This window comes from Puntigrus tetrazona, chromosome 3 (assembly GCF_018831695.1).
Source record: "Puntigrus tetrazona isolate hp1 chromosome 3, ASM1883169v1, whole genome shotgun sequence".
Classification (NCBI taxonomy): Eukaryota; Metazoa; Chordata; class Actinopteri; order Cypriniformes; family Cyprinidae; genus Puntigrus; species Puntigrus tetrazona.
In genome coordinates this window covers 14,990,993-15,010,558 of record NC_056701.1, presented here as the reverse complement: position 1 = coordinate 15,010,558, position 19,566 = coordinate 14,990,993, and the positions used below count along the sequence as shown (strand labels likewise).

The 19,566-nt window shown below is 36.0% G+C and overlaps 1 protein-coding gene across 1 annotated transcript; it reads left to right on the top strand.

Annotated features, from left to right (window-relative positions):
- Positions 1-1,443: 1,443 nt before the first annotated feature.
- si:ch211-198m17.1 (uncharacterized protein PB18E9.04c) lies at positions 1,444-18,516 on the top strand (the record flags this gene model as incomplete). The annotated part of the gene is made up of 15 exons (XM_043234672.1): positions 1,444-1,513; positions 9,054-9,179; positions 10,705-11,693; positions 11,735-12,542; positions 12,670-12,771; positions 12,969-13,075; positions 13,418-13,476; positions 13,568-13,713; positions 14,181-14,315; positions 14,595-14,637; positions 14,807-14,844; positions 14,933-15,029; positions 15,157-15,346; positions 16,569-16,583; positions 17,516-18,516. Coding segments are annotated over 15 exons (3,048 nt in total), but the record flags the coding sequence as incomplete, so codon positions are not given.
- Between the last annotated feature and the right edge of the window lie 1,050 nt (positions 18,517-19,566).

The following is a 19,566-nucleotide window of genomic DNA, read 5'->3' as shown; positions in this document are numbered from 1 at the left end:
TCTTATTTGTTATTAGGGCTTACTCATGTTTCATCGTGGAGTTTGCAAACATCAAATATGACTGTTAAGTTTACATCTCCAGATATGCTTTAGTTTAGTTCAAAGCAGGAGCCCTTTATAGCCTCGTAAAATACATACCTTATTTGAAGCCATGAGCTAATTTTATGAAAATGAATTTGTAAAATGTTTCGCAATAAGGTGTGCTATAATTGTCAAACCTCTGAACTGTATGTGCATCAGTATATGGCCGATGTGAAGATATAGGTTAAAAGATGATGGTAATAGCACCTCCTGTTTCTAAATATAACATAATGTGATAAACAATCTGAATTAAGTGTTTCTGTGATAAACTGATGAAATAAAATATGAAAAAGTGTCACACACACAGGCCCACTGGTTTTCCATTAAAGGGACATTTCATATACAAATTGGTTTTATACTTTACAAACTTTATTTTCTATCCCCATAAATGGACCAGTCTTATCACACAGTGAATGACGCCTCGGGAGAAGCTTTTGATTCAATTTAAATGAAGAAATGACATGTTCCATCAGAACAAATTATGAACCAACAAGTATTCAGGCTGTTTGTTTCCACTTTTAGTAGTAGTAGTAGTAGTAGGAAAAAATACTATGGAAGTCAGTGGTGACCCAAAACAGCCTGAACAAACTTTCTTCGTAATATTTTCTGTTGTGTTCATCAGAACAAATGAATTCGCACAGATTTGCTACTCATGGTTGAGTAAATCATGACACAATTTTCCTATTCCTTTAAGTTGTTCCTTTAAGTGTCACGCTTGTTTCAATTTATATACATTCTGAGAATCCTGAAGGATTTTCTGACTTTACTCCCATCACTCATGTTACTGCAAATAAACTGCACATCGATGCAAATGCTCCAAACTGATGCAAATAAAGCAACACATTTAAAAATAGGAAGTTAACCATTGATTGCAATAATGACATTCTAAACCCATGACGTAAAAACCAAATGTGTGCCACAAATGATGTCACTGATATTATATATTTTTTAAAAACCTACTATACTGCTACTTCTTAATGTTTTAATAACTGGCTTTGATTTTATCAAACAAGCAAACAAATAAAAACAAATGGATTATTCCACTATGGTTATTTGTTAAGATTATTGTTATTTACCTGCATTTCTTAATGTTGGGAGTGTTAGAGGAAACGAAATGAATGTGCCACACGGATTTGAAGAGTTGTTTCACAATCTAGGTTGTAGCCCAAGTATCCTCCCCCTGCAGGCGTATTTAACTCTGCCTCTTTAAAGCCACCTGTAGCGGATCTCTGTCCTCCAAAGGAAATAAACCTCCGAAAGCCACCGAGTTAACGGACCTAAAGCTCTGGACACGGAAGACATCTTCTGTTTTCATTATTTTTGCATTATCAATATCTTTTATTATAATTATTATTTGTATGAACGACATTTAAACAGAGAACTATGTTACTGACGCATCGACTATGCCTATTAATATTACTTTCGACTACAGGTAAGTGTGCGCTATCTGAGTGCGTTTATTCGCGTTTGCTGATGGGTTTATTACTATAAATATACAAGTAGTCTGTTTTTCAAAAATAAATGTTATTTTGTAGACTATTTTTGACACTGGTTATGATTGGACTTGCGCCGTGAGCGTGTTATTTTTTAAGGACCATGGACAGTCTCGAGTGAAGGAAAAACTCCACAAATACATTTTAGTATTTAATGTTATTATATTAATGTTCGTCTAGTGTCGAGAAGTGTTTGCAAGTGACAAAACTTTCGCCTGGCAACACCAAACAAGACGTGAGGCACATATGAATGATGTGGAAGACTTTTGAGTACAAGACTTTCCGCAGTCGATCCGGATTTTAAGTGGAATAAAATAAGCGTTGCCCTTCGACGCTCAAAACCTAGTGAGCTGACTACCTAGAAAGCATTTTTAGGTAGCATGGGCGTTTAGCTTTGTCCTAACTCACCGCTAGCATTGTTACCCAGATTTACTTTTAAGGCTCTAAAACTAGTTGCTGAATCAATGAAAGTAAATAAAATATAAATGAAAGAGCAATTTTGCTTGATTTATACCTCTGAAAGCTCTATAAAACATGCAGTAAAACAGATATAACTGCATATATCTTCCTCACATAAGTCATGATCACATGCAAATATGTCATGGTCACAATTTTGGTCAATGGGAAACATCTTTAATAACTAACTGAATGATTCATATTATAAAATTGTAGGTTTTAAAGTAATGTTACATTAAATTAAACAAGCAGTCCTAATAGTAATAATGGCAATGCGTGTATTCTTGGATTATCATTGTTCACAATCCTAAAAAATGTCTAAAAAACGTTTTAAAAAGTAGATTTATTGCATGCAACTTTTTACTTCTTAAGTTCTTAGTGACTGACTGAGCCCTTTGTGACACTTAAAACATTGATCAAACCCACATTTGAGTTTCAGTGCTATACAGTGTTTTTGCATTTTTTGTGGTGTGAGGGTTAGTCTGTGGTGAGTCACTGTACCATGACTTTGAGACTCTCCGATGTTCATTCACGCGACACACACACACACACACACACTTGGGTGTGAGGGCATGAGCACTCTTGGGATTGGCTATGTCACATCCTTGTGGCTGCCATAGATATCAAACATCCTGTATTACATTCAATCTATTTGCTTTTGTGTTGCAGCTCTGATTGTGATCTTGCAGCCAATTTATTTAATGCATTTTATTTAAATTTCAAATGATAAATAATCATTATGGCAGACAAGAGTCCTAGTTAGACACATAATAAACTGGTATATATATATATATATATATATATATATATATATATATATATATATATATATATATATATATATATATATATATATATATATATATGGCACCACAGTATGTACTACCTCTTGCCTCAGGTCATGTTTGTGTTTCTAATAAAGTAAGTCCTACTGTGTGCGTGCTTGTGTGTGTGTGTGAAGTTCCATGAGTGCAGTTGAAGAATAGCCTGTGGGTATGTCCTGTCTTTATGTCTGGCACCAAGTCCAGCTGTGTCCCACCAGTGGACCTGTCAGAGACAGAAAGCAAGGGAAAGAGAGAATGACAGAATGGCAAATAGATGGAAAGATGTCATGTGTGAGGGAAATGACAAACCTGTGCGTGAGAGAGAGCTAATATATAAAATATGGGATTAAAAGTATCCTACATTGACAAAAGTGACTGTCTTTTTAAGTAATCATTTGAATCCTTCACTCAGCTGATTTGTTTAAAAATACTGATTAAATTATGAAAGAAGCAAGTAACTATATGTTCTCAGAAAAAATGCTACAGAACTGTCAGTCAGAGGTACCCTTTCAGCAGCTCCTAATATGTACCAGTTTTTACTACTATGTACTTTTAAAGTACTAATATGTACATTGACATAGTTGTATGGGTTATCGTACCAGAATAGTTCCTATTAGCTTAAATACCTGCTTTTTGACATGTATGCTTTTCATTAAAGTGATGTCTTTTGAGGGGGTCTAAACAATAGGCACAACCAGTGATGTAAGTGGATGTTGACTGGCCATTTTAAAAAGCAGTGTAAACATATTGTTAACTTACTCTGCAAACATGGAAAACAGTGATAGATGGACATAAACGTAAGTTCAGATTGCACAGGTGGATAGTTTCAATAATTATTAAGCGTAAAAGCCCTTAAAGTGTACCATTTAAGTGGTAAATTAGGTATTAAGTATGAATGATTTATTGAATCACTTTCTAAGCCGATAAATTAGAAAATCATTCATTACCAAAAAACAAAGACCGGTAAAAATTTGCTGATAATTGCTCTGATGCATCTTTGTTTGCAACTTTTTTTTAGTTGGCATAGTAACCAGCAGTACTATAAAGTAATATTATTCTAAGGAATATTAACTTGTTTACTGAACTGCTGAAGCAAAGTCATTAAATTCTGCTGTCTCCTTGATACTCCAGTATGTTGTCAGGAACAGACCTGGTGCTGTTGCTGTTTTCAGTGTGATGTTTTTGATACGTAATAAGTTAAATTATGTTATTGAATCAGCTGAGGACTGATTATGCGGGGCCGGGAGATGGAGGATTGTGGAATAAGGCCTTTGTTTCAGCGCGAACCCTAATCCAGGCAAAGTGCTGTAATGCTAATCTGGGATAAAGAAGCTCTCGAACACAACCAATATAGTTAATGAATGCTGTCTGTTTTGTAAATTCAGATTAGACTAACACTACAAGGAGATAAACATACATTTTTCAGTGCATACACAAATATGTAGTTTATTTTTAGTTTAGGTTTTCAGAAATTGTTTATAACATTCATTTTGTAATGACTTCTCTTCTCTTCTCTTCTCTTCTCTTCTCTTCTCTTCTCTTCTCTTCTCTTTTCTTCTCTTCTCTTCTCTTCTCTTGTTTTTGAGATTAGAGGTTGTAAATCTGCCTATTTAATTGGACAGTACAGGCTCACTGTGCTTTAATTGGATATGATTGAGTGTGAGTTTGTCTAGTTTGTTCTAGCACAGAAGTGCTTCTCCAGGGAACCATCTGTTACCTAAGAGCCATTTAGAGCTTTGTAAGCCTTTGTAAGAGAGAGTAAGGGAGAGTATATGGCATTATAATGGCTTGTTGTGTGTACAAATGGCAAAATTAACACTAGTTTTAGACAGGAAGTGGAAGTGTGGCTAAGGAACTATAAGAGAGAGGAACTTAATTATTTAAAACAAGCATGGAGTTTAAGTGCTAACCCCCCAAACATTATAACTAAATGCTGAAATATTACATATGAACTAAAAACACATTACAGTGTTAATGTGTTGTGAATCGATGCCAAGATGTTGGTGAGAGGTTTATAATGCTTCCTCAGTTTCTTAGCATGGTGGGGTTCTTGCACTGTCTGCAGTTAAATATTAACTTGTTTCATGAAGCATTTTGTTTTTAGATTAAAAAAAGCATTTATATTGTAAAGTAGTTCCAGAGCACCAGGAGCTCTAGACAGAGGTCGTCGCATAGCTCCGAATGAGATAAAGACATGTGAAGGAGGAGCAGACGGAGTATGGGAGAGTATGTCTGTGCCATTAGAGAGAGAAGATAAAGATAAGATAGAGGAACAATAATGGCACGGTTGAGTATGTAACAATATTAGGGAGGAACGGTAGCTAAATACTGAACTCATGCAGGTTTCGGTGACCTCATATATCTAAAAGAATGGCAGATCGGGAATGTGTCTTCCTCTCTTTAGAGAATTGTAAATCGTTTTGGTCATGTCACTGTATATCTAAAAATCATACACAAATGATAGACACAGGACAGGAGAGTAAAATTGTATATGATGTATATGAAATTTACCTAGGGTTTACGGCAAATAGAATGTATCTAAGCATTAAAATATCAACATTTACAAATGTACAAAGCATGTGAATCTACGGAATGAAATGAAGTTATAAATTAGCCTATTAAAAGAGGAACGTTGTTCTCAAAAAAGCGTGGGATAAACTGTGCCAGTACACAAATACTAGTACTAATGCTACTAGTAATTGTTTTTTTGGGTGTTTCTAAAATTAAAAATCTAAATAAAGTTGATTCATTACAAAATGGCATTGCCTTAAATAGCAGGCTAATGGTATTGCCCAGTGATTCAACTTACATAAGTTACAGTGACACTGCTTCTTACAGGCGTCACTAGGCGTTTTTAAATATATATTTGTATTGCCCTCTTATCTTTCCAGTCTATAGAAGACAATCTGTATAGACTAACTATTAATTTTAGCATCGATTTACTTCTTTTTCAAAGAACAACTTAGACATAGTTCACCCAAAAATGAAAATTGTGTCAACATTTACTCACCATTGTGGCATTTCATACATACGTGACATTCTTTCCTCTTTGGAACATAGACCAAAACTGAATTATATTAAAAAAAAAAAAAAAAAAAAAAAAAAAAAATATATATATATATATATATATATATATATATATATATATATATATATATATATATATATATATATATATTATTTCATCTTCAAGTAAAAGTTGGCACAGCACATGCCACCCCAACCCCATGAAACAGCCTGTCAAGTAAAAATGTTTCTGGGCAAACATTGGTTATAAAAAAATAAGTGAAAACCTCAGATAACATTGTGTGTAGAGTGACGTACTGTTCTATCACACCCTTGCTGTAAAAAGGGAAGAGTGTAAACAAACGTCAGATCTATTTCCAAATATGATACGATTCTATAAATTCAAATACAATGATTACCTGTTTCATCTATAGCTGTGGAACAAGGCTATCTGGTTCAAGTGCTACAAATGCATACAAGAAAACATAATTTCACAAAATTAAAAATATATTTAACAGCTTGTCCGATAACCAAAACGTATCTTTGGCTATTGACTCGAGTGAAGCCTATTTTCTTACTTAACAAAAGACTGTTAATTGAGCCACGGCATGAAAGGATGAAATTATTCAACAGAGAAGGGCAATCAGTATCCTGTCGGAGGACGTCAGGCACGGTCTTTGTGTTGGGTTGCGAGAATGAGAAAGTTGTGTGTGTTTCACAGAGCCAGGATGATAGCGAGTGTGGGTGTGCGTGTGTGTTTATCTGTGGGAGGTAGAGGTGAAAGCAGTTCGCAGTAGTTAAGTTTTCCTGCCGCCTGGCGTCAAGTTTGCTGCTTTGAAGCAGAGAGCCACGACTGCAGAAGATTCCAGCCTCGGGCCATTTCAAATCTACCTGCCAACCCCCACATTTAACTCTCCCTCACACACACGTAACCCATCTTATTTTCTCACACCGTTTAAACTGTTTAAAACATATCACTGGCTTTAAATATAACATTGCTTCATATCGAAGACAGTTACAACACAGTAAATAACAGATCTTACGCTTAAGCTTGTTGCCGCATAGTTCACAAATCTAGTGGGTGTGTTTCTGTGTGAGAGGGAGTGAGACAAGCTCCAAGGTCGTTTTATACCTGCCACACACACACACACACACTGGTTGAGAAATAGAGGTCTTACTGTACATAGCAATAGTGGAATTTGGGTAGACGACAGGGTGTTGAGAAATCAGCTACTTTGGTAACAGATCAGAAGCAACCCAAATGAATACTTACTGTGAGCTTGTGCTTGAATTGCAGGGTGACCCTTACAGAGGTGTCATGTGAGTGCACTCAGCAGGCTCGGAGTCTGTATTTAGTTGGCTAATTACTTAAACTGACCTTAAAGTTGTTGACCCTTAGTGCCACACCTCTTATTTGATATTTTTTAGAATGCTTAATGAGCTACTTGCATCTTGTTAAGAAGAGCTAGTTTGACCAACTAGCAGTAATGCAATTCAAATTAGACCTACCTTCTACCTTTTTGCAAATAAATTTGAAATTACAAATAGTCTTGAAGAATAAAATTACACTATCTATAATTTGTTGTTAATGAAATTAATATGACATTCATATGACTTTTCCAATGACGTTGGGTAGGATTTGACCAATAGCCAACTAGATATTGAAATAAACATTTTTGTCATTGCAAAACTTTTTTTTTTTTTTTTTTTAAATATGTTTTGTTAATATATTAACATTTACATAGAAATAAAACTGCAAATTTGCTGTCCAGGCCAGTATTACTGTCATATAAGAGATCATATGTTTTTAGTAAATTCAATTATCTTGGTGCATTCCAGTAAGATCACATCTGACCTGACCTCTGCTCTGGTCACAATTGAAGTCTTATGTGCTCTTTGACCCAGACAGCCTCATTTCTCATTCAGACATAGTTTTCTGGTGCTGGTTTGAGCTAGAACTGGACCATACTTAACCTACTCATCTCTTTTGTGTCTGGAAAGGATTAGCAAGTAGGCTAATCACCCTAAGTCATGCACTGCCCTTGGAAAAACACACAAGTTGTGGTATTAATGTCATGCTTAATACAAAAATGCAGGATTAGTCAGTTATTTTTAGATGTATATATATGTACTGTACTTTACATAAAATGTATATAGTTGGTATTTAATTCTTGAAACTACGTACGTTTTGATATATTTTCATTTTTAGTTTTTGTCCTTAGAATGGGATAAACTATGAGGAGCAACAGCTGTTTCTAATTTGAATGTAGTTCCTCCAAGTCTCCAAGGATCTTTACCATTAAGCAGTGCTGCCTCAAATCCACTGGAAATGTAAACATGCATCATCATTTGCTAAAAACATGGATCCCTTTGATACATGGCCCATGCACTGATATATATATATATATATATATATATATATATATATATATATATATATATATATATATATATATATATATATATATATATATATAATCTGTCTAAAAGGATCTATTAAACTGGATTTTCTTTTGCAAAGGTCTCTCAACATGGAAGACATTCAAAGAATACTGACATTGTTTGTAAGACTTTTTTGTTTCAGTATAATAGATTTAACATTTTATAACCTTATTATATTCATAAATGAGAATACTGGTCATTTGTAATAACCTTTGGTCATCCACTAAGCATGAATAAATGTGAATTTATTGCTGGGGAAACTATTATTTCAAAAATGTCTATGTGTCAGTATGTAGGTGTATGGAAAGTTAATAAATAATTGTCCAGTTCTGCATTCTATGTCTTCTATTTCTTTGTCAGTATTTAGATTTCTGACTAATTTCAAAACCAAACAATAGAGTAATATTACAAACATGACATCTATGTTTGTGTTCTTCTACTTTTCTGTGTTAATCCTTTGTCCGTTTGTGTGTGGTTGCTAGGTAATAAAACAAGCAGCAAATAACTGCAGGTGACAGTCACTCTATATGACTGTTTGTTCTTGGAAACTAATGAAATTACTAACAGGAAGTGATGCATGTTTTGTGTAGTTGTTGTGCCTGACAGAAAATAGTACCTTATTGAATGCTGAATTAGTAACTGGATGTGCCTACATGAAACAGACTTACAGGAACTGAAAGAAGATTGTATGTACTTGTTGTATATATATGCATCTCATTCCATCTGAGCAATTTGGTCTGTTTTTTCACAGCTGTAATAGGCACATCCACTGTGAGCCCCATCTCAAGCTTGACAACGCAACCAGGTTTATCTAGCACAGATTCAACCGATAACCTGACAGACAGCTCAGTCATTGCTACCTCTGCTGCTACTGTTGGTAAGGGCATGTTCACTACTTCCAATACAAAACCCCAGTTAGTTCAGACATTACAATTTTTAATTCCAAATCCTCGATTGCAGATGAAGTTATAATATCAGACATTATGTATGTATGTATGTATATATATATACATATACACATTTATATAATACATTTGATCTTTCTTATAAGCGAAAAACAATAAAAAATAAAATAAAGTTTCGTCTTATCCAAGTCATTCAAACTTGTCAATCAAACTTTGCACATGCTTCTGAAAACAGTTTAACCCCTCTGCATTGTTCAGTGTGTGCCATTGCTTATTTAATAATCAAATCATTTCACTTGTGGTTTTATTGTCTTTTGCGTGTTTAATGAAGTTAGGAAGGGCTTTAAAACATTTTAGAGGAAGAGCTATTACCCACAGCTATATAGAACTACTTGCAAAGGCTATTTGCACTTACTGTAAAAGTGACATATGCTATTTACAGTAAGTGCAAATAACAATAGATTCTATTTATACAATGTAAAAATGACACTATTAAGTGCAAATAGTAGTTAGATGTTGTTTATACTTACTGTGAATGTTTCTAATTAAAATTATTACATGGATCCTGCCTTATTGTCACAACAAAGCCTAGTCCTTACCCCACCTGATAAAGACTTATCATAAGATACCTGCTAGTAATTTTAGTTCCACTGTTTGAATATTTCCTTCATTTTTGCATCCAAATATGTCACATGGGTAAATCAGGAGACTGTTATTTGATTAATGATGTCAAATGTCAACCCCCAACACAGTGGTGGGTAGAGTTACTCCTAATAGCCTCTGCTAACAACGTGTGCTATTTGCACTAATAATAGGCACCCCATTAAATATTAGCACACTTTATTTGAAGAATTCATTTTAAAGACCTTTTGTTTGGACAACATAGGTCATTTTTATTTATCACCAGCTTAATTCAGATATTTGCTCACTCAGTGAACTCTGGGTTGCAGAACTTGGCTGGTTTACAATGGAAAATAGGATGTTTGTTTTAACCAAGCATAATCGTTTGATTTATTATATTAATGTGCTACACAGTCATTTTGCATTCTGAATTTGAGGTTGTTTCGGATCCACAGAGTTTCGTTTAAAGGTCTTTACTATGTCAGAATTTCTGACTTCAGAGTATACATGGAACACTTGGTACTTTGAAAGGTGGTTAATTGTTTCAACTGTCAGTGAGATTGACCAAGCCAACTTAAAACACACACACACACACACACCCTCAAAGTATGTATAGCATTCATCTGTTGTGCACTTTTTTAACATTTGAGACTTTTCAGACCAAATTATCAGTGGAGCAATGATACACCTGAGCATCTCTAGACATGTTTTCAACAATTGAAAGATGAAAACTGCAAAAAGCAACTTAACAACAAAAGACACCCGCCTAGCTTGTTTAAATAGAGAAAGAGAGACAAAAGAGTGCAGGCTGAAAAAAAAACTATTGTGAATGGCTGTATGACCTTTTTTCTGTTTCTGATTATGTGTCGTCATCAGCGGCAACAAGCTTTCCATCTGAGAATATAACTGTAGCATTCACGCACAATGCTACAACCCCACTGCTGTCGACGGATGCTGGTAATGTCACATCTGCATCAAGCAACGTGACAAGCTCATCTACAGTTGCACCACACAATACCACCAGTTCATCAGTGAGTACACCAGGAAATGCCACAGCTTCACCTGCACCTGTGACAACAGCAACAGCAGCCAACTCTACAAGTCCACTTGTCCCTACACCACAGAATGCTACAGAACATCCTTTAACTTCACCTGGCAACACCACAACTACTCCTTCACCTGAGCCAGGCAACAGCACAACACCACCCCAAACTACAAGTGCCAATGACACTACTCCTCCCATTAGCACACCAAGCAACAGCACAGCTTCCCCAATTACAACACCAAGCAATGTCACAATTACCGCACAGACCACGTCAGGTAATGCTACAACAGCAAATAATGTCACAACTCCACATTTAACCACAGCTGTTTCAAATATAACTACACCGGGGAATAATGCAACAGTAAATGCCACCATACCACCCCTGACTACACCAGTAAATGCAACTACACCACTTCCAACTACACCAGGGAACAATGCAACAATAAATGTTGCCACACCACCCATGACTACATCAGTAAACAATGTAACAGCAAATACCACATCCCCGCTCATGACTACTCCTGTAAATGCTACCACACCACCCCTAACTACTCCGGGAAACAATGTAACAGTAAATGCCACCACACCACCCATGACTACACCAGTAAATGCTACTACACCACCCATAACTACGCCAGGAAATAATGTAACAGTAAATGCCACCACACCACCCATGACTACTCCAGTAAATGCTACTACACCACCCCTAACTACTCCAGGAAACAATGTAACAGTAAACGCTACAACACCACCCACGACTACTTCTGTAAATAATGTAACAGTAAACGCCACCACACCACCCATGACTACTCCTGTAAATGCTACTACTTAACTGCCAAAATGTAACTAAACGCACCACCCTTAACTACGCCTGAAATGCTATGTAACAGTAATGTAACAGTAAACGCCACCACACCACCCATGACTACTCCTGTAAATGCTACTACACCACCCTTAACTACGCCAGGAAATAATGTAACAGTAAACGCCACCACACCACCCATGACTACTCCAGTAAATGTTACTACACCACCCTTAACTACACCAGGGAATAATGTAACAGTAAATGCCACCACACCACCCATGACTACTCCTGTAAATGCTACTACACCACCCTTAACTACTCCAGGAAACAATGTAACAGTAAATGCCACCACACCACCCATCACTACTCCTGTAAATGCTACCACTCCGCCTCTAACTACACCAGTGAACAACGTAACAGCAAATGCCACAACACCACCCATGACAACACCAGTAAATGCGACTACACCACCCTTAACTACACCAGGGAGCAATGTAACAGTAAACGCTACCACACCGCCCATCACTACTCCCGTAAGTGCTACCACTCCACCTCTAACTACACCAGTGAACAATATAACAGCAAATGCCACCACACCACCCATAACTACACCAGGAAATGCTACTACACCATCTCTAACTACACCAGGGAATAATGTAACAGTAAACGCTACCACACCACCCACCACTACTCCCACAAACGCTACTACACCACCCATAGTTACACCAGGAAACACTACAACAGGGAATGCTACCACACCACCTCAGTCTACACCAGGAAATGCTACTACACCACCCGTAACCAACTCAACGGCTGGAACCACTGTCTCTACTACTAACCCAACTAACACTACAACCACACCAGGTGTGTTTGAATGAATGTGTTGTGTTGTTGTACATTGCAGAGTAGCTATCAGTAATAAAGAGTTTACAATTACATCTAGGAATTTCCCCCATTTATAAACACTGAATGACATGTATTTTTCTTTTAGCTACCTGTCCTGCAGTGCCCTGTCCACCACTCAGTTTCTGCGTGAACTCCATCTGTCAGTGTGTGGCAGGAACTATTTTTTCAAATAATGCCTGTGTGGAAAGTACGTATCTGATGCCAAGCCTCTTGGCCACTTATCCTCTTTCTTAGACAGGACCATGAACCAATCTATATTTAATTGTTTATATAAGTATATGATTACAGTGATTATTAGAAGGAATCTTTACAATAAAAAGATGAACAAAAAGAACAGTGTAAAAGAAACAGCCTCTCTCCTCACATCTTGTGTTTATTTTTTAGCTAAAACCTTCCCTAGTACACTGCGGGTGAACCGCACTTTTGTAGATGCTATGAACAATCCACAGTCACCTGAATTCCAGGCAATTGCTGAAGAGATCATTAATGCGGTAGGTCACAAATGTACATTACAATCTGGTTTAATATTTCACTTTTAAATATACATATTCATTCAAACACTGGAACCATGTGCAGTTGGCAAAATAGTTTATTTTTTTATTAAAATAATTCTAAAGTAAAAAGTTTTAAGTGTACATTTTTTTTTAATTGCAAAAACATATTTGGTAAATATAGTATAAATAAGTTAGCAACTGTACAGACTGATATTGTTTGATTGCCATGTCAATAAATCCTAGGACTGCTAAGTAAATACTTGATAAAAACAAAAACAAAAGCAAAACTATATGCTGTATCAATATCCTTTCATTACTCTTTCTTTCCTTTTGCCATAGGTAAATGAAGCTCTGCGTACCCAGTCAGGCTACGTTGACAGCACAGTAATCAGGTTGATGTAAGTGGCCCTTTGAAATAGAGATTAGTATTTTGCAAATATGATACATATGTGTGAGAACTGTGTTTAAGAGCTATGTAAATACTTACAGGCCTGGCAGTGTAATCGCCACAGTAAACAGTTTTTTTGGGCCCAGTTCTCCAGTTACACAGGAATCGGTTAATTCTGCCATGGATACTGCTATAAGGAACTGTGGGGCGTCAAACTGTGGCATTCTTGCTAATGCTGATTATGTTGGTGAGTGATTCAATAAAAAAATGTGATATACAAAACAGGTGTTTTAATGTCCACATCTTTTCATTTTAAATAATTTAGACAAACCGTTTAGACAATAAATGAGCCTAAAAGCATTAAGTATACTTTGTTCATTTTCATAATGGGGTGTTTGGAGATGTTTAGCCATGACTCTGACTTTGGCCAGACATCATCTTTCTATATCCCTATAAAATACACTGCCGTTTTCTTCATTAAATACTTTCTAAATGCTGATATGATACTAACTACGCTACCATCTACAATTAATTCATTATTGCTAAAAAAAAAAAAAAAAAAATGTAATACTGAACTGTTATGCAGATTTCTGTGCAATTATAATGCATGCAGTTTATTATAAATTTATATTAAATAAGAGAATACATTAAATATAGATAAATGTAGAAATTAAATTATTTTTATCTGAACACCTACTGTCTCTTTCTTTACAGCAACCAATCTGTGTCAGCAAGATCCTCTTCCTTGTGATATTAACACTACAGTCTGTGATGCCAAAGATGGGACACCTGCCTGTACCTGCAAACCCGGCCATATATCTAGCCCTTACCAGGCCAGAAGCTGTACAAGTGAGCATGTGTCTTTATTACTCAATTTGTGTGGACTACTATGTGCGATTATGTGAGCATATCATCATCAACCGTGACCTCCGTGAAGAATGAAAACAATAAGAAATAAAACATTGATTAAATAAATAATTAATACAATTAGAAATGTTTTTGCCGGGTAGATTTTCTGGATTCAGCAACACACAAGTCTGAAACATTCCATAGTTTAGTTCATTGTTTTTCTGTCTGCTCTACCATCTTTCCATGGTTCTCTCTGTTTACTCTCTTTTCTTTTCACAGTTTGCCCTAGTGGTTACAAAGCGCAGGAGGACACATGTGTTCAGTGAGAACTGTTTCATTTCTTTTTCAACATCTTCCTGGTCACAAACTGAACTGCTCTGTTTAACGGTGGAGTGTATGATCTGTGTATTTGTAATAGCTACTACTGCCCCCTTGTGTCAAGGTGTGAGCATGTTCATGTTTTGCTTTTTTTTTTTTTTTTTTTTTTACAGATGTCCATTTGGCTATTCTGGATTCAACTGTAATGACTGTAAGATATTATTATTACAGCATCTCTTGGATTTTACCCGTTAAAGCAATACGTTTGTGTCTCTAATGACCTTGTATCTTTTGTGTAGCCTCTTTGTTGGCTCTCGTGGTAGTGGCGTGTGTGTTAGGGGGAATTCTGCTCATTCTGATTTTGGCTCTTCTCATCTATATCTGTGTGACTCGTAGGTGAGCGTTTATAAGAAGTCTGTATTGTACTGGCATTTAAAAGTCTCTGTGCAAGACTTTAAAGCTTGGTCATGGATCTGAATTTCTCACTTGTTAACAATTTGCCTGTTTATTGCTTATTTCGCAGCAAGAAGGAGTCGGGCAACAATTATTACAACAGCCCGTACCCTGCTGAGGAGTTCCAGAGGACGTGGCCCTCGCAGGACGTCACCCATATTCCCCGCGCCAATCTGACATCTAGTTCCAGCATTGATGCCACTGGCAACAGTCTAGAGATGTCTGAAGGGCTAGGCAAGAAAGGCCACAGTAATGGATTGGTGAGTATCTTTCAGTCAAACCTTCACAAATAATTAAAAAACTATTTAACTCTTTGGAGCAGTTACACTTATCTTTAACTTACAGTGGGTTTGTACTGTTTCAAAGACAAGCTTATGTGTGGCCTTTTTTTCACTGAATGACTATTGTAAAATTCAATTATGCATATACACTACTGTTTCAAATTTGGGGCAAGTTTCCACAAAAAAATATATATATATATATATATATATATATATATATATATATATATATATATATATATATATATATATATATATATATATATATATATATAATAATAAATTATTAGCACAGCTGTTTTCAGCCAGGATAATAAGAAATGTTTCTTGAGAAAGTCTACATATTATATTATTGACTGAAAATTGAGCTTTACCATAACAGGAATAAATGGTTGAAATATATTCAAACAGAAAGCCTTTGTTTTAAATTGTAATATTTTTTCACATTTTTACTATATATTTTGATCAAATATATGCAGCCTTGGTAAGCAACATGTCTTTCAAAACCTTTCAAAAACTTTTACAGTAGTGTAAAATGATCTTATTTATACATTATATTCATATTGTTATTTTATATTGCTTAATTTATATGATGAATTATACCTCTTTTCAAAATAATTAAGATATCACCCCACTGTAAGTTGAAATTCTTCCATTAACCCCGCATGTGCCCTGTGTACTAACACTAATAATAGTATCAGCCACATGACAGATATATCACACCACAAACAAATAAAATAATATTTTAACCAGACCCTTGTCTATCGGCAAATCTTTACTCCGTCTGCCAAGCTGAACTGCAATGACAGACTCCTGATTGATTGAAGATTGGATTATGCTAATTTTCTCCAAAGTATTTATTGACTGAATTACTGAAGTCCATTATGAGCAGATGTAGTCCTCCAAACAATGGCACATATAAAGAGGGTCTGTTGCATTAGTGATACAATTGCATTAGCTGAAAGCTACCAGTAAGGCGTAGTACTTGAGATACTGGGCTAACCCTCAGTAGATTTCATAACTTTAATGTATGAAATCAGAGTTTTATAATAATGAATGTACACGTTTTGTGATGGGTTAGCTCATAAACAAACCTCTTTGTGTGTGTGTGTGTGTTTGTGCACGTATTGTGGTTGTGCTGTGTATGTGGTATCCTGTTTATGGGCTTGATTACTCCTCACTCCAAACACTATGACTATAGAAGATTGGAGGAAAGGTAAGTCACCGACTCCTGGTGTGTCCTGGTGTGTCGTCAGGGACTGTAAAAGGCAGTGACGGTCCTCTGATACATATATGAACGCACAACATACCGGCTGTGGTTCCCCCTTAAACTTAAAAGAGCCAGTTCTATTATTACAATTCTCAACATGATGGCCGTAGTAATGGATGTCGTGTCTCACAGTTAAAATAGACAGCTAAAATGTTGTAAAAAAATGTTAATTTAGCAAAACAATTTTTTTTTAACATTGATAATACTAAGAAATGAGCATCGAATCATCATATTAGAATGATTTCTGAAGGCTTATGTGACAGTGACACATCATTTTTGCCATCAGATGAATAAATTGAATTTGAAACGAATACTATTTTATACAAATAAATGCAGCCTTGGTGAGCATAAGAGATTGAGTTCAAAAACGTACAAAGCCCAAACTTTTGATACTGGTTAATAATTTCACGGCCTGTATGATTAAAAACTGCGTTACAAGTATGGTCGCCAAGTGAACTGACTTGCTTTAAAGGAATATTCTGGGTCAAATACAACTTAAAGTTTAAGCGTATACGTCTTCTGCAGCATTAGCATTCTAAAAATAATGAACGTACCACCAACATCACTTACGTATTTAACCTAGAAGGAATATTCCTTTATTTAGCTTTCCTCTTTTCTCTTTGTGACTGGTATCATCACTTCCGTATATACACTCTGATTCTGAGGTGTATTACTGTTACTGTCTGGGATGAGATCTTGATTTTGATCTCTGGTCTGATCCGTTTGCATGCCGTCATAAGCTTTGCATGAATTTCTATGCAGGTTATTGCATTTTTTTTGCATGCTGATATTATAAGATGAGATGTGCTGAGAGAATGAAGCGTTGTGGGTTATGTTTACCTGTATGTGGCTAACATGGACTTTCATTTCTTCTGCAGTCGGGCTCATACGACCTCAGAACAGATGGCATGAGAACCTTTAAGGATTTAAACCCCACACGCTACTCTTATCTGGTGGGTCATGAAAACCCCTACTTCATACAAGGAGATGAAAAGAGATGAGGAAAACAACAGAGAAAGACAGTGAGACGTAAGAGGACAAGAAAAGAGTGCAATAGCAACATGAATTATAAAAAGGCCTTGGATCAAAATGTATTAGGAACGTTAAAACCATACAGCTGATCACAGACTCAAACAGCATTTTTTTTCATATATATGAATTTTACAGTTTTTATTCCAAATCCCTTTAACCCAGGATAAAATGTTCACTTCTTAAAAGTGCATTGATGATTGGGTTTCTTCTACGATAAGCGTGTGCTTGACCACTCATCTGTTGATATCTGTATTTTCTTATTTTTTGTCTGCATATTTCATATACAGTGTTGCTATCTGGCAGAGATAACATGCATGTTACTTTGGTTTTTTAACTCAAAATACGTTATCATAAAGGATCTAATATTAAACCGTATTTTGGCATATTTTATGTAACTGTATCTGTGGAAGCAATAAGGGCAGAATAAACAAAGTGATCCAGTAGTTCTGATCTAAGCAATATTCTGACAGTAACTGCACTTTGTAGGAGAGAGCATGTCATGTCTTATATCTATGTGTGTGTGTGTGTGTGTGTGTGTGTGTGTGTGTTTTAAGTTTTATCTATCAGAAAGACAAAACTGGTACATTCAGTTATGAAATTGTGGTTGATATCTTCTCCAAAGACTTAATTTATTTTACGCCAGGACAATGCATGCCACCAGAAATTGATCTCTGTGCCTGACTGTGATGTTGTCTTCTGAATAGGAGAATTATGCAATGATGAGGAGTAAACAACAATGTCTCCTCTGTAGTCGTGCCAATAATTATATTTATGTCAATCTAAACATGACATTGTTTACTCAGCTGTCTGTTTGCTTCATATATATATATATATATATATATATATATATATATATATATATATATATATACAGACGTGGACAAAATTGTTGGTACCCTTTGGTCAATGAAAGAAAAAGTCACAATGGTCACAGAAATAACTGTTATCTGACAAAAGTAATAATAAATAAAAATTCTATAAATGTTAACCAATGAAAGTCAGACATTGTTTTTCAACCGTGCTTCAACAGAATTATTTAAAAAAATAAACTCACGAAACAGGCATGGACAAAAATGATGGTACCCCTAGAAAACACTGAAAATAATGTGACCAAAGGGACATGTTAATTCAAGGTGTGTCCACTAATTAGCATCACAGGTTTCTACAACCTTGTAATCAGCCATTGGGCCTATATATATGGCTCCAGGTAATCACTGTGTTGTTTGGTGATATGGTGTGGACCACACTCGACATGGACCAGAGGAAGCAAAGGAAAGAGTTGTCTCAAGAGATCAGAAAGAAAATTATAGACAAGCATGTTAAAGGTAAAGGCTATAAGACCATCTCCAAGCAACTAGATGTTCCTGTGACTACAGTTGCACATATTATTCAGAAGTTTAAGATCCATGGGACTGTAGCCAACCTCCTGGGCGTGGCGCAGGAGGAAAATTGATGACAAATCTAAGAGACGGATAATCCGAATGGTAACAAAAGAGCCTAGAAAGACTTCTAAAGAGATTCAAGGTGAACTTCATGCTCAAGGAACATCAGTGTCAGATCGCACCATCCGTCGTTGTTTGAGCCAAAGTGGACTACATGGGAGACGACCAAGGAGGACACCATTGTTGAAAACGAATCATAAAAAGCAAGACTGGAATATGCCAAACTACATGTTGACAAGCCACAAAGCTTCTGGGAGAATGTCCTGTGGACAGATGAGACAAAAATCGAAGTTTTTGCCAAGGCACATCAGCTGTATGTTCACAGACGAAAAAATGAAGCATATCAAGAAAAGAACACTGTCCCTACTGTGAAACATGGAGGAGGCTCTGTTATGTTCTGGGGCTGCTTTGCTGCGTCTGGCACAGGGTGTCTTGAATCTGTGCAGGGTACAATG